This window comes from Akebia trifoliata, chromosome 9 (assembly GCF_017979445.1).
Source record: "Akebia trifoliata isolate Shusen 1 chromosome 9, ASM1797944v1, whole genome shotgun sequence".
Lineage (NCBI taxonomy): Eukaryota > Viridiplantae > Streptophyta > Magnoliopsida > Ranunculales > Lardizabalaceae > Akebia > Akebia trifoliata.
In genome coordinates, this window is record NC_141383.1 from 2,197,040 (window position 1) to 2,212,625 (window position 15,586).

General features: G+C 37.8%; 1 protein-coding gene and 1 long non-coding RNA gene across 10 annotated transcripts; one reads left to right on the forward strand and one right to left on the reverse strand.

The window, feature by feature from the left end:
- Window positions 1–2,231: 2,231 nt before the first annotated feature.
- LOC147394034 (uncharacterized) lies at window positions 2,232–5,691 on the forward strand. Of its 2 annotated transcripts, none has more exons than XR_015181860.1 (5): window positions 2,232–2,470; window positions 4,240–4,311; window positions 4,405–4,695; window positions 4,837–4,968; window positions 5,147–5,691. It is a non-coding gene; the product is annotated as an uncharacterized LOC147394034 (long non-coding RNA). The 2 variants fall into 2 exon arrangements; XR_015181859.1 differs by having other exon boundaries at window positions 4,240–4,307.
- A 90-nt stretch (window positions 5,692–5,781) lies between these two features.
- Window positions 5,782–15,585, reverse strand: LOC147394035 (polygalacturonase-like). Of its 8 annotated transcripts, none has more exons than XM_086454844.1 (6): window positions 9,291–11,945; window positions 7,212–7,442; window positions 7,096–7,123; window positions 6,712–6,956; window positions 6,441–6,563; window positions 5,996–6,345 (listed from the first exon to the last, which is right to left on the reverse strand). In XM_086454844.1, the coding sequence occupies exons 1-4, from the start codon at window positions 9,315–9,317 to the stop codon at window positions 6,904–6,906; spliced, it is 339 nt and encodes a 112-aa protein (XP_086310970.1). In that variant the 5' UTR covers window positions 9,318–11,945; the 3' UTR covers window positions 5,996–6,345; window positions 6,441–6,563; window positions 6,712–6,903. The 8 variants fall into 8 exon arrangements, with proteins under 8 accessions (XP_086310968.1, XP_086310967.1, XP_086310969.1 ...); XM_086454845.1 differs by having other exon boundaries at window positions 6,712–6,917; window positions 7,072–7,123; window positions 9,291–11,931; XM_086454842.1 differs by adding an exon at window positions 7,636–7,689 and having other exon boundaries at window positions 5,782–6,345; window positions 6,712–7,518; window positions 9,291–15,585.
- Window position 15,586: the final 1 nt, after the last annotated feature.

Sequence of the window (15,586 nt, forward strand, 5' to 3'; positions counted from 1 at the left end):
ATAAGCCTGGAGTTTCTATGTCAGCATCAACTCTTGTCGATAATCGAAGTAGACCTTAGAGACCCAAAATCGAAGTAATGACAATGGTGGCAAGGAGGCAAGAAGTTCTATTTCAGACCACATGGGGAATAGTGAAGTTAGGCATCCTGAACAGGAGCCAATAACTTACAAGGAAAACACGGGAGAAACTTCAAACAGATCTGGATTTGGGTCAGAACAGATTCTGGAAGAAGATCAAGAGAGGAATAATTGGAGAAGCAAAACCATGGATGAGCGAAGGTCTGGTAGCAACATGGGTGTTCGGAATTTCTAACTTTTGCAAATTATCGAAACATCTAAGCAGTCAATAACTTACCCAGAGGATTTCCTCTCTTCCAACATTTTCTTTGTCAAGTCAACATTCTAGTTCCGAGCTTCTAAATATCTCCTTAGGCATGCATTAGTACAGTACTGCAAACTACGTCCACTTAATGGTCCAATACAATCCTTGAGCTCATTGACATGTTAGTAGAATATGGACTCGCTTTATATCAATTATCTTGATTACTTAGCATCCTTTAGTAAAAAAGTTGTACATTCTTTTCTTCTTTACCAACAAAAAATTATAAACAAGGCTTTGAAAAGTTTAACTAATCTGATTTATTTTACCTTTGCATCACTACAAAATTTTAGGTTTTTAACGGGGGGGTAAAAAACTGCCGCATATACCAAAAATACCATCGCTATTATTAATACCGATGGCCAAGGGAAACACCACTATTCATGGCGTAGCTAAATGCCATGTGGACCCCTATAGTGGCGGTCAAAAACCGCCGCTATTTGATTGTATTACCATCTGTATAGATAGAATGAGGCCTATAGTGATAGTAGTGGCCGCCACTAATTAGTTTTTATTATTGTAGTTATAAATACGATTTGAATGCCTATAGTGGCAGTAATGGCCGCTGCTAATAAGATTTTTTTTATTTTTTTATTTCTTTTATTTTAAAATTTTTTGTAATTAAATACCTATTTTTATACAACTTGTTAATTAAACACAATTACTTAGTAAGTCAAATTATTATTATTATTATTTTTTATTTTTTCTTATTCATATTGCTATGACTACTGCCTTCGAATATAACTCCCAATTGTGTTCTTGCCTGATGAAGGAGCATTACGAGAGTAAGGATTTCACCCCTATAATAAATTCATCTGAACTTAGTCTAGTAGCAGTAGCCTCTGCCACAACCTTCTCATATTGCTATTCATCTCAACAAGAATCTGTTCTTGTTTATTAAAAATAGATGCAAAAATAGTAAAGCTTAATCATGGTTGATAAAGATGCAAAAATAGTAAAGCTGATTTTTGGTTAAATATTGCTCTTGGTGTCCTAGTATTAATTGATGAAAATTTTCTCTATTCTATTGACAATGCAATTTTTCTAGTTCCTATGTTTGTTTTGGAATGCATTTTTTCATTAATTCATTTTAAACAATTTAAAATCATGATTATTTATAAATAAAAGCTACAATGTAATGAATCAAAGTGAAGAAAAGCATAATGCAAGCTCGAATGGACAAAAAATTTACCCAAGCTCAGCTTGGACAAGTCTCTCTCCCCTTCAAGTTTCTATGACCCTTTTTGGTAAATAAGTTTGTTGAAGCCTTTGATACTTATTATTGACACATGAATGCTACTGGTGATGTTTTATGCAAAAAAATAAAAAAAAGTCCAAGTCATGTAACAAAGCGGGAGTGGTGTTAAATGTCCATCTAGTTGAGTGGTGTGTATGTGTGTGTATGTGTATTCATGAATTTGATGCATTAAACTCCTGGACTCTTAGACATATTTCTTTAATGGGTGTATTTCTTGTGAATTTGTGATTTCTGTTTCATCCTTTTTGTGATTTTAACGTTGTAAAAGTTTTAATGGCAAAGGTTTAGCTCCGATATTCTACAATACAATGACCTATACTTGATTTTGACAGTATAGCATTGTGATCTTTCACACACAACACTAAGAGACTACCATCATCACGAAACTCTAAGGTTTGGTTCCATTGAGGATTTAATGTCTTATATGTAACCACCAAGGTAGGGAGTTTCATAGTGTTGATAGCGATCAACACCAACTTCCATACAACTAACTTTTTTCAACCGTTAGATGAAAACAGATCTAACGAAATCGGACCGTTGGACTCATTTAAATTGCGCGTGCTATTTAAATCACTTAAAACTTATGTTATTTAGAAACACCTCCCCCATTCAAAATGTGTTTTTTTTCATCCCCATCGTCTTCTCTTCTCCTCAAACCCTAACCATCTCCATCCTTTACTGACGACGATGCAGATCAGACGAAGAAATCAGGCGAGAAAAATCCAATACGTATTTAAGCTTCATGTCCATCGTTTACTCGTCTCTTCCTCTCTATTGCGACGACGACGACGACTCACTACCGTTCCAGCCATTGCGACGAAAAAGACGGAGACGTGAGTCTCTCTCTCTCTTTCTGAAAAAAAAAAAAAAAAAACATTTTTCTTCATTTATGTTGTAATTGATAGATCACATCTCATTCTCTATTCTGGTTGTTTTTGCAGTAATTTTTTTCGAGTTTTCAAAGCTTGCGTTGCATCTGAATTTAAACCCTAACCCTAGGTCGACAACCTTTTTTCCTCCTCGTTAAACACCATACAATTAATTAAAAAATAATTGAATTATTCCTTATATATGTGCTTTATACATCCAAAAGAACCAATCTCTTTATTATTATTGGATTTATAAAAAATAAAAATAAAAAACTCAAAATGGTCTGATAGGATGATGGTGATTGAACAAGACTAGAGCTATTAGGAATGATTTTAGCCACTTGACAGCCTTGTTCAAAATGCAAAATCGACCAATTGATGACTGATTATTGAGAAACCAAAACCGATTACGAGGAAAGAGGGTGAATTCTGTCCAAATTGACAGGAGATGAAAATTTTGGGATAGTTTGTCAAGGATCCTCATCTGCTTTGAACTGGAGTGATATGCACGAAGCATTAGCTGCTACAACATCAAATTATTCCATAGTTTCAATGGGAGAAAGATTGAAATTTTTTGTTGCTATGAATGTTGAAGAATAGGAATTTTTCTGTAACACGAGCTACATCAAAATATCTGATCAAAGAATGTTTCTTAGACAACATTATGTTTTTATTTACAGGTTACATAGAGAATGGTCCACATAATAGACCACATTAGGTGGTGAAAGGTTTGGTAGCACTAGCTAATCCTGTAATAGCTTCAAGGAGGAAACTTAGTATTAGAAGGGATCAAGTATTCAAGGTTATCAAAAGCGTTACACGTGCCTAGGAGATGAGGGAGTCGACTTGCGTAGGCTCATCCAGGCAGGCCTTTTGATACATTAGGTTTTTTTATTCTAGAAAATATACATACTTGATTATTTTATATTTTGTTGTAGTTCTATTTTGACATATGTTGGACGATGAGGGAAGATTATGAAATTTTGGGGGGTTAGGGAATTTGATTTAGGATTTTCATTAAGGATTAAGGGTTGAAGAAAAGTAGTTTCAAGTAAAGGGGTTTTCGTTAAAGATTGGTGATTGGATAAGTGGCTTCTTCAAATCCACTCACAAAGTTCTTTGTAAGAGAAAAGAAACTTAACAAATGAGGTTTGGGTTGATTTGGATGGAGTTTGGATAGTTTTTTCTTTCACGATCCACACAGAACTAGAGATTTTAGTTGTTTTTTTAATATTTAAAAGTGATGGATAAGTGTTTATATTGCGGTTTTAGGCTATAACTATCTAATCCGAAAAGAAGAGAGCCAAGGAAAAAAAAGTACTAAGATTACCTTAATGGGGTATCTTGGTTCGTTGGAGCTCAAGGCATTGCCTTTTGATGCTTTTCTTTTGCATCACATATCTTTGATTCACCACTTTTTATTATTGCCTAGGGTAGGTAAAGGGATAAGGCCTCACAATGAACGCAACACAATGCCGAGCGCCCTTTTTGCCTTTGATGACACTGGAAGGGATTATATGTTACATAGTTAGTTAAGTTGGAAGAAGTTTGCCTACAATAAACATTGGAAAAAGCTGTAATGGAAAATGTTTGTTTGCCACCAATACCTATAATTAAATTCTTTATTAAAACAGGAGTTATTGTTTTAGTCTTTTAGACGCCAAAAGAAACTTATCTGAGTCATGATTTCTTTTTATCCAATATTTGTTAGTAATTTGTTTTCATTTTCTCAGAACAAAACTCAGTCTTACTAGGTGGAGTGCTGATTGGAGGAGTGCCACTCTTCAGTATGAGCAGGCTGGCTGGTGGTAAATTCTATGCATTGGTATTTTATTTTTAACATTGCATCAATGTGAATGCTCAGTGAGCTTTTCTTTATATATTCTTCTCTACTGTAGATGTTGGATTCAAGCTTGCCAAAGATAATGTGAACAAACATCATTTGAGAAGGCTTCAAGTCACGTAAAACAAGTTCCTGTGGGGAGAGACTCAAAGACATATAGGGTCTGCTGGTGCTGTAGCAAAAGAACTAGGCAGCTGGAATGAAGTTGCTGACTTTTATAGAAGGGCATCTGAGTTGTACAATGAGTGTGGAAGATCACTACCCTCATCAGATGCTCTTGCAAAGGGTGCTCTGTATGCTCATTGTTTCTTCTGAGATAGCCGTTGGGTTAAACGTCTGAGTGTGGGTATGATTCTTGAAACCCTTTTAGCCGCCATTTTTTCTTGCCTCCATTGTTAAATTTCACTGCGCCCTTATGATCGTCACTTCAATCCTAGATTTCCTATTCAAAATGCTTACTAATTCCAATTTTTTTTTCAAATTATAGGTGAATGTTGACTCCCCATCCACAGTCATCCTCATCACTAATGCAATTACGACTTCAGAGTCTCTGAGTGGGGTCTAGCAAAGAATTATGGTAGACAAACTTATGCAGAGACTTCAGGATCTGATCAACTTGGTAAGTTGGCCCCAAACCAATTGTGCGAGAAAATTGGATTCATATAATTTTATTTCTTATTTGTCATCTGGAGTTTGACCTTCTGTTATTTCTTTGGTTATTCTATTGATGTTAGGGAACACTCTTTTGAAAATTTTCTCTTTTATATACAATTTAATTCAGTTTACTTGTGGAACAGGTTATCGAAGATTTTGCTGCTGAGGACATTGTTTATGTGGAGCTACGAAGTACTCCAAAGGTACTTCATGAGTAGTTGAAACTAATTGTTTTGGTCAGTTCTTAGTTTCCATGGTTATAGGGACATTGGATTTTTATTTATTGCATTGGATTTCAAAGCATTGTTGGACTTTCTTCCTCAAAGGATCGACCATGCTATTTGCTTTGAAGAGGAAGAATGGAGAAAGTTGAAGTCATCTAAGATTCCAGTTTGATACTTGCATCCATGTATTTTTAAATAACAAATTAAAATTCCTTTTTGGTGTAATTCTTTAACCAAATTCTTATTTGTTTATATGTGAACTATAAAGGTCTTAGAAAGGATGATTTCTTTCAACGAGGGAGGAGCTCGATCAAGTTTGTGTTTGCAGATGAAGTTGTGAAGAAGAATCTGAGAGAGATCTTTAATTCCGTTGCGAGGAAGTTCGTGTTATGAAATCATTCTCAATATAAATGAATAGACTTTATAATTGTATCATTCATCTTGTAATTGGATAATGTACTAGACTAAAATTTACCCATTCTAATGAAATCAACTGTATGTCTGATGCAACTTTTTCAGTAATTCTTCTGGTGATTTTTTAATTTTATTTTTGGTGATTTCTTTTGGTAATATGTACATTTGAAAGGTTGAAGTTTATGAGACTGTCACCAGGGGAATTCACACTCATGTTGAAGACTTCGACGCCAATGCAGTTGTCGAACTTGAGGTGGCACTGTGGTAAATAATTGGATTAGCACGTTCAAACCAGAGTCGGAAGGTACTTTTAAGGCATTGCTTATTAGCATTCCAAATAAATTTTGGAAGAAAAATGAAATATTTCATTTGTAACTATCAAAACAATACTTTACTATTGATAAAAAAAAAACTATTCTTACACATTGCTACATCAGGAGATATAATTATGCCAAGCCAAAACTGCTACCATATAGAAGTAGCTCACAACTTCCCTTGCTCTCTCATACATCCATAAAACTACAGTTTTTTCTTCTTGTAATCAAACTCTTCTTTATGTCCTCAGCTATGTTTGTGAATCCATTGAAACCCCAGCCAGGCCTCTCCTTGCAAGTCCTGCACAGTACAACCCATTCTTCCCCTTCCAATGCTTAAGAAAAGGAGCGCTCGGGCATTCCAGCATTGTTTAGGAGATGCCCTTCATCCTGCATAAGAGAAATTAAGAACATATGAGTATATTAGGAATTTTTCATCTATTAGGATATGATCTTAATGTTAAAATTAAATTAATGACACTTACCTCAAGCCAATTATTTGCAAGGCTTCTAAAGCCAGTTGCAAAAATTATAGCATTGAACGCTATTGCCTTTCCATCCTCAAAAACCACCTTGTTTCCTTCTACGCTTGATATCTCTGGCACAACCTGCATATAGTGATTATTGACGCACGAATTGAGTGTCATGATAGTATCATACGATTAATAATATAAGCGATAGATGTGATTTATAAGGTGTATCAATATACATTATATTATGATCTCACGAAGATAAACTTAACGCTTTTATGGTTACCTTTCTCTCTTTATTTCGGATCATCTCCACCATCCCAACGTCTATAACTGGAAACCTTCTCGTGGCTCCTTTGAGATAAAATGGCCCTTGTGTGGCCCTAATTTGGACAAATCTCCATACATAAGTTTGGCAAGCGTCAATACCAAACAATCCACTAAAAACAATGGAAGGAACCTCAGCAGGAACTACAGCTCAGTGTAGCGCAACTGAATACAAGACATTTACATGAAAGTGAGGACATGGAACTGCATCCATCCACAAGAATTGAAGCTAATAAAATTACAAATTAAACGAACTAAACATAATTATAAAATATAGAAATAAACATTTATAAATTTTCAAAGTGAAGGGGAGACTCACAAGGATATGAAGAGAAATGGTTACCATCATCAAAGTACTTGCTATTGTTTATCTGTCACAAGTAATGGCCATAAAACATAATTATTCCCAGAAAATACATGAAAATAATGCAGAGAGGAGTGAGAGGGACAGGTTTTTACTATTGTATGTGGGTTATCATCTTCAGTAATGTTGGTTATTGGAACAGCTAATCGGGTTTCACCGTCAATTGGTTTGTACAATGGTGAATCCTTCCACCAGTTTGAGTCGCGGCCGTCGATGATACCTTCACTTTGAATTGTAATCCCTCTCAGCTTTGTGAATTCAAGCCATTGAAACAGTCCTGAACCATAAGCTTTGAAACTTGTTGGAGCAATGATGGTGCCATCCAACTGCAAGAGATCCAACACTTCAATACTAACATTGGAGGCATACCACCAGGATTATTCCCGATGTATCCTTGCAAACCTACAAATCAACATAGAACCTCCCCAAGTGAGAAGATAAATAAATAAATAAAAACATGTAACGATAATATAATCTGCAAGGAAGGTAAAACGTAATTTCTTTCATGAAGCAACCAACCTTCAAAGAGACCAATGAAGAATTCATATTAGTAGATGAACAACGTCCAAACCTCTGATCCATGGATTTCATAATGAGCTAATCATATAATGAAGTTCAGCACAAAGTGAAACTTCCGAAGGCAGAAAAAGTAACAAGTAACATAATTTATTTGATTTTATGGTATCCCATAAAAAAAAATTAAGTTATTCCACTCAAAGAGTGGACAATGAAGAGAAATGGAAATTATATTGCAGGAGTCAAAGATCATAATCATAGAAATAAAAAAAATAACTGGAACTAGCAATTCTTAGACTAAAATATAAGATTTTTCTATTATGTGGCTCACATGGTTGGGTTTCTAGAAATACTTGGACTCTCTAAATTTCAATCCTATTGGAAACTCTAATCGAAGTTAAATTGGGAAATAAATTTTTATTGCTTGCAGTTTCTTTCATGGGTTAGGAAACATATTGGGATAGAAACTTTGGCCCTCTCTCTCCATCTATAAATGCGGATGTAATCTCATCAATGGTATTATCACACACAAGTCAAATATATTTGGAAACCATATAAGAAGCAATTGGGGATGTAATCCCATCAACGGTATTAGCTTATCAGTTTAAAAAAAAATGAAGTTGAGCCTAGAGCCCTTCTAACATATGTGTCACTCACTAAGTAAAACCTCATAATGTTGCTAACCATGGCAATAAAGCACAAATGTAGGCTGAACAACAGAATAAATCATGTCATTCATAACAATGCATCATAAACAGGTCATGACTCACAATAAGATCAAACAGATTGATGCAGTTCAACAGATTAGTGAAATCTGGAATAGATAACACTCTTATATATAATATAGCTTTTGGTTAGAGAAAAAGAAGCTGAACTTCATGCCAGTATTCTTCTTGAGACTCTTCATTAGTGTTAATTGTTTCAAAAACAGTAAGAGGTGCAAATGAGAGTTCTTAGAGTTTCTCAATACAAATATGCCAAGACCGTAAAAAACAATCTCGGGCTTAAACCAAGTGACATGAAGTTGTGTCCAATATAATTTCTTAGAGTTTCTCAATACAAATATACCAAGACCGTAAAATAACAATCTTGGGTTTAAACCAAGTGACATGAAGTTCTGTCCAATATAGCTACTTCTTCTTCTCTTTTCTTTTCTCTTTTTTAATAAAAAAAAAAAAAAACGAAGTTGTACTTCAAATCAGTATTGATTTTGAGAATCTTCATGTGTTTTGTTTAATTTGTTTCCCTGTCCTACTGCTCTCTGTTATAATGTGTGTACAAAAGAAAAAGGTGGTGTTAGAGGTCCAAATGAGTTCTTAGTGTTTTTCCATACAAATACTAGTATTGAACATTTGAACAAAACGATCTCAGGTTTAAATGTCTAATATATATTTTTTCTATTATTAATACAACTCTCGATTAAAGAAAAAGAATTTGAACTGCATACCATGCCAAGTATCTTCAGTACTGTAATGGGTCTGAAAAACAATCAAAACTAGCTTCTTACGTGCATAGGTTGAACTTATCTCTTCATTTTTTGGCAGAAATAATTCAATAATATTATTCAACAAGACCCATTAGTATAAAAAAACCTCCAAATTCACAACCTTAGACAAAGAATTAAGAATGTCAATTATTTCTATTGTTAGAAAGATCACCTGCAATGAATTCAACAACCATGCCATCGACCTCTATCGAACTACAACCAGGTTTCTTCTTCAACCCCAACTCTTTGAGCGAGCTTCTAACTCTCTTGGCTTCAGATTCCCAACCAGCTTCTTTGTAGATGTTATATAGGATCACATAAGTTCCACAATCTGTTAACTCTCAAATTAGCAAGCTTTTTCCAAACTCTGTTCCCTACTTCAACATTTCCATAAAGTTCTTCAAGCACCCAATAGAGCCCCCCCACACGTTAGCATCCCCTTCACAATATATTTTTTTATTTTGAAAAGTGTAATATATTGATAAAGGAAAAAACAGATACAGGAGAAACAAATACAAAGAGGCCGAGGAGGCCTCACAAAGAACAAGAAGGAAAATACAACATCACTAATTACAAAGATCATTCCATCTAAAGACAAAATCATCGAAAGAGAATCCTGCAAACTCTTTATACTGTTTTGACCAAAGGTACAAATAGCCCAAGATCTCCAAAAAGCCTGCATGCGAGCTTCTCATCTTACTATTGAACACCCTGTTGTTTCTCTCATTCCAAACCCCCCAAGCAATAGTCGAGGGAAGCATAGCCCACAGAAGTCTTTTTCTGGAATTAAAGTCATTACTAACCCATTCAACTAACAGGGAAAACTTACGAGGAAGGACCCAATAGATGCGAAACCGACCAAGGAAATAAGACCAAATAATATAAGAGAATGAGCAGTGAATTAGGATATGATCCACAGACTCCTCGTCCCTCAAACAAAGTGGACAACAATTAGGGATAATCCAACCTCGAACAATCAAATTATCCAACGTGAGAATCCTACCAAGAGAAGCCAACCAAATAAAAAAGGAGACTTTAGAGGGAATAGACTTGCACCAAACGATGGACCCCAAAAGGGATCGCTCCGCACGAGGGTTAAGGCTCTCATAGAAGGATCTAACAGAGAATCTCGAATCCTTTGCCCTCTTCCATTTCCACTTATCCTGTTCTCCCTCATTGAGATGAACCGAGTGCAACAGATCAAGAAAGGATATCAAGTCGTTTAGCTCCCAATCATTAAAATTTCTCCTGAAACCCAAATCCCACGTGGGACTAGACTCATTGCGTATCAGACACTGCTGGATAGAGTAATTCTTCTTAATAGAACAGGCATACAATGACGGGAATTGAGTAGCCAAAGAGGATGTGCCACACCACCAATCCTCCCAAAATCTGACTCTGTCCCCTAACCCCACTTTGAACCTAATACCACTCTCAAATCCTCGCTCAGTTTAAGAACCTCTTTCCAAATGCTACACCCGTAAGAGCCTTTCGCCTCGCCACTATACCAACCTAGCTTCCTCTCCCCGTATTTAGCCTTAATGATCTTTCTCCAAAGTCTCTCCCTCTCCTCCCCGAATCTCCATAGCCATTTTCCTAAAAGCGCTCTGTTTACTAATCTAAGGCCCCTTATTCCCAAACCCCCATTCTTCTTGGGCATGCAAAGTACTCTCCACTTGACCAGATGATACTTCCTCCCACCTCTCTTATCATTCCACAAAAAATTCCTCATGAGCCTTTCCAATCTAGTCTCTACTGACCTCGGAAGCGTGAACAACGAGAGAAAGTAAACCGGGATACTCAACAATGTGCTTTTAATCAAAGTTACTTTCCCTCCCTTCGATAGATACTTAGACTTCCACGTGCTCAACCTTTTCTCCACTCTCTCAATCACACCCTCCCAAATTTTGGTACTGTTATAGGGAGCTCACAATGGTAAACCCAAATATGACGTTGGTAATATATCATGCCCACACCCCAAAATTGCAGCCATCACCTGAATATCATTCACCTCTCTAACTCTGAAAAGTTTGCTTTTATGCAAGTTGATATGTAAACCTGACATGGCCTCAAAGCAACATAAAAGAACTCGAAGAACCCTCACCTGATCCCTCGAATGCTCCAGGAAGACCAATGTGTCATCCGCAAACTGAAGATGCGAGATTAATGGTACATCATTCACCCTAAATCCCGTGAGCTTATCTAACTTGACCGCTCTACTAAACAATTTGGCCAGAGCTTCTACTACAATAAGAAACAAGAAGGGGGATAAAAGATCCCCTTGTCTCAACCATCTCGAGCCCCTAAAGAAACCAGCCAGACTCCCATTGACCAAAATCGAGTAAGATACCGTTGTAATACATTTCATAATCCAACTTATCCACCTAGTACCAAAACCCATCCTCCCCATCATATATTCCAAGAAATCCCAACTTACATGATCATACGCTTTTTGAAGGTCTATTTTTCCTACCATCCTTTTTTTCTTGTTCTTAATCCTAGAATCGAGGCATTCATTTGCTATCAACACGCCATCAAGAATTTGTTTTCCTCTAATGAACGCACTTTGCTTATCTTCAATAAGACTAGGGAGAACTGTTTTCAACCTCGAAGCCAGCACTTTGGATATTATTTTATACACGATCTCACCAGGCTAATTAGTCTGAAGTCTCCTAGCTTATCCTCCCCGTTTTTCTTAGGGATCAAGGCCACGAATGTGCTATTGAGACCATAGTCCAAACACTTCTTATCTTGCAACTCATTGATAATTTTCATGAAATCTTTCGACACTATCTCCCAACAATGTTTGTAGAATGCCATAGTAAAACCATCCAGACCGGACGCCTTATCCCCACTCATCGAGAAAATAATTGACTTAACCTCCTCCTCCCCTATCTATCTTTCCAACCACCCCCTTTCCTCTTGGGTCAACGACTTGAACTCTAGGTTTTCGGTCGCGGTCTTAAGGGTTCCTTTTCCTTATACATATCTTTGTAATACTCCACCACACCTTTCCCGACTTCCTCCTCTCCTATCACAATGGTATCTTTGATGTAGAGCTTGTCCAATTGATTGTTTCTTCTATGGAAGTTAGCCATCTTGTGAAAGAATTTTGTGTTGTTATCCCCTTCCTTCAACCATTTGACCCTCGATTTTTGTCTCCAACTAATCTCCTCCATGAGCGCTACCCTTTGGAATTCCATTTTCAATTCCATTCTTTTACCTCTTTCATCCATAGACAGATTCCTTTCTTCCTCCCTTTTATCCAGAGATTCGATGTCCATCAATATCTCCTTTTTTTTCACCTAGTTCTCCCCAACACCTCTTTATTCCACATCTTTAGCTTATCTTTCAAAAATTTAAGCTTCTTCTTAAACACACTTTCCGGATTACCTATAGAGGGACACTCACTCCACCATTTTTTGACAAGATCTAGGAAGTTGGGTTGGACTAGTCACATGTTTTCAAACCTGAACGGAATTGGGTATTGTCTAGGATGTCCTACTTCCAACAAAATGGGGGTATGATCCGAAATCGGACTAGGGCAAGCCGAATGATTCACATTTTGGAATTGTTCCTCCCACTCATTATCGATCAGATATCTGTCCAATCTGGACATCCTTGGATTACTTTGATTGTTGGACCACGTGAATCGTCTACCAAGAAGAGGGAAGTCCATAAGACAATGTCTACCTATAAAGTCATTGAAGTCTCTCATGCCCTTAGACATCTTAGAACCCCTATTCTTCTCATGGATAAATCTAATAACATTAAAATCCCTACCCAGAACCCAAGGTTTCTCCCAATAACCCGCAATTTCTTCCAGCTTCTCCCAAATTGTAGTCTTTCCCTGTTAATGGTTGGCCCATAAATTCCTGAAAACACCCACTCAAACTCCTCTTCTCTTTTCCTACACAAAATAGAAATCCAGAAGGCACCTATTAGATTGTCTGTCACTTGGATCCAATCTTTGTTCCACATCATAAGAATCCCACCTGCCGACCCTATGGCTGGGAGAGCTATCCACTCGATGTTTCTCCCCCAAATATCTTTGATGATCTTATCATCACACTGAGCTAATTTTGTTTCTTGAAGTGTAACAATGAGAGGATTTTTACTTCTAATAAAAGCTTTTAACGCCACCCTTTTCCTCTTGTCCCCCAAACCTCTAACATTCCATGATAACACTCTTAACGACATTAAAGACCTAAAGAAACCCCACCACACCCAAAACCGTCCTACCTCTTCTCCAACCTGACCAACTCCTTATCTTCTCTTGGTTTGATTAGGCTCCTTGTCATTTCCAAGGGAGCAACCACCACCAATTCATTACTCTCGCCATCCCTATAACTCATAATTTCCTGATTATTCTAATACTCTAGATGCTCACTCTTCTCCTTAATACCGTTTGCTTCATTGATCTGTTTAAGGTCCTCCTCCAAGAAGGTTCTATCTCTCAGATCTCCAATGGTCACCCTCAAGATCAAGGAGGACTCACCATCCTCTGCCTCTGAAACTATGCCAAACTCCTCTGCCAAATTTAGAGCGTCACTCATAAGCCACTCCACCGTCTCCAATTCTGTACTAATTATCTTTTCTTCACTAGTATCCCTTGATTGTACACTCCCGTCTCTGTCGGCCCAATTTCCATCATTATATCCCTCTATTCGGATAGCAACTTCTTCTCCCACTGGTTTCTGGGTGGAGCATAATGAAATAAGAGCTAACTGACTGACATCTTCCCTGTTCTCCTTACTACTCTCCTCCTCTCTGATTTGCTCACAGGAAGGAAGGGAATCACAAAGGGCTGTCGGATGTCAAGACCTGTTCAAAGACGAAACACCAAGGGGACCCCATGACAATATATCCAAAAAACGGAACGAAGGGACTAACGGAAAAAAGTATTGATCATAAAATGGGGAATTCTCATCGTGATACATACCCAAGTGGGACAGTGGAGTAGTGCTAGTGAGGGCCTTTCCCATTAGAACTCCCATGTTGCTATGCTCTCCTCTCTGGTTGTTTGAGTATGCCGCAACTAAAGATTCAAATGGATGTCCCCATAGATCAGAGCGAAATTTGTCCCATATTCTCTTCAACGACACAAGGTGATGTTCATACTGTCTCGCTCTGTTTTTCTCCTCCCTTTTAGCTTCTGTTTTCTTTACTCTCTGATTGCCTCGCTCCCCTCTCTCTTCCAATGCTTCCATTGTATTGACTGCTAATGTATAGAACGACGGAGACCTTCCCAACTCGTTATAACCCAAATCTCCCTCGACTGCCTGACCCGTAACTTTTATGTTCATACCTCGATTAGCCTTTTCATATGCTTTTGCATCACTCTTTCTTATATCAACTGTATCCCCACTAATAGACTGCTTACGTACGTTAGACTGTCCAATCACAGACTCCTCGTCAGCCTCCATTTCTTCCTGCAGAAAAAATCCTGCTGGTATCGCTCTCACAGCTCCAGCCACCCTTTGATAGTAAGTATCGCAGCTAGTCTCAACTCTCATGGCACCATTTAGTGGCTCTAAGCTTCTCTTTGGTTGTTCCTCTGTACCCAACCTCCCTGAATCGAACAATTTTCGCTCATTAAATCTGTTTTCCTTAGCTACAGCCCCATAAGTTTTCCCCGTTGGAGAAGGGGTACTACCGACGTCAAATCCCGTCCAAATTTCAGAGTCACTCTTATAAACCCCAACTATATCATTCTCCCTGTCTGTCTCTCTCTCGTTTGAGATTGAACACAAAGGCGACTGAAATACAACCTTGTCCTCTTCATTACCCTCCTCCACAAGCTGGTTAGAGCGACCATGGGCCAATCTCACTCTCCGCCCAACTCTATAAGCGATTGGGCCGGGCCTGGTCAACACCTTCCTCTTATGACACTTGGGTTCCTTGTTCGGGCCTGGGTTAGTAGATATCATGCCCAAGATCTCTTCCCATGGGCCATCTCTACTTAGCCCATCAATATTCGAATTGCGGGCCTTACTTGTCGCGGGCCTGAGCTCCCCACCTTGGGCCTCTTTGTACATTAGACCCAGACTGACTTCCTTGGGCTTCATTACCTCGATCATCCCACTCCTACACAGCTAGCTCATGAACTTTATGTTCCTAGCTACCTTAGCAAGGCATTTTACTGTACGATCTTGTCTTTGCAACCAGCGACATGGCTTTGCCTTAATAATCGGTCTGACACGTCCTCCTCTAAGTGGTCGAAATTTGAATTTACGTGTACTCGACAACTTCTTCCATAAGTTATTCCCCTGGCTTTGTTATTTCCAGACCCAAATCACTAAGTCCAGGTATCATCTTCTCCGAAAGAGTCTCACCTTCCTCCAACTGAACTTTCTTAACATCTACCTGAGAACCCAATTCTACTGGGCCCTTGCCTTTGTTATCTTTACCTTTCCTTTGCTCCTCCTTCAGATCTTGATCTATAAGTTCATCACCTACCACCTCCAC

Excerpts from the sequence above, each read along its gene's own strand:
- LOC147394035 (XM_086454843.1), bottom strand. The coding sequence starts at position 15,198 with ATGATCGAGGTAATGAAGCCCAAGGAAGTCAGTCTGGGTCTAATGTAC.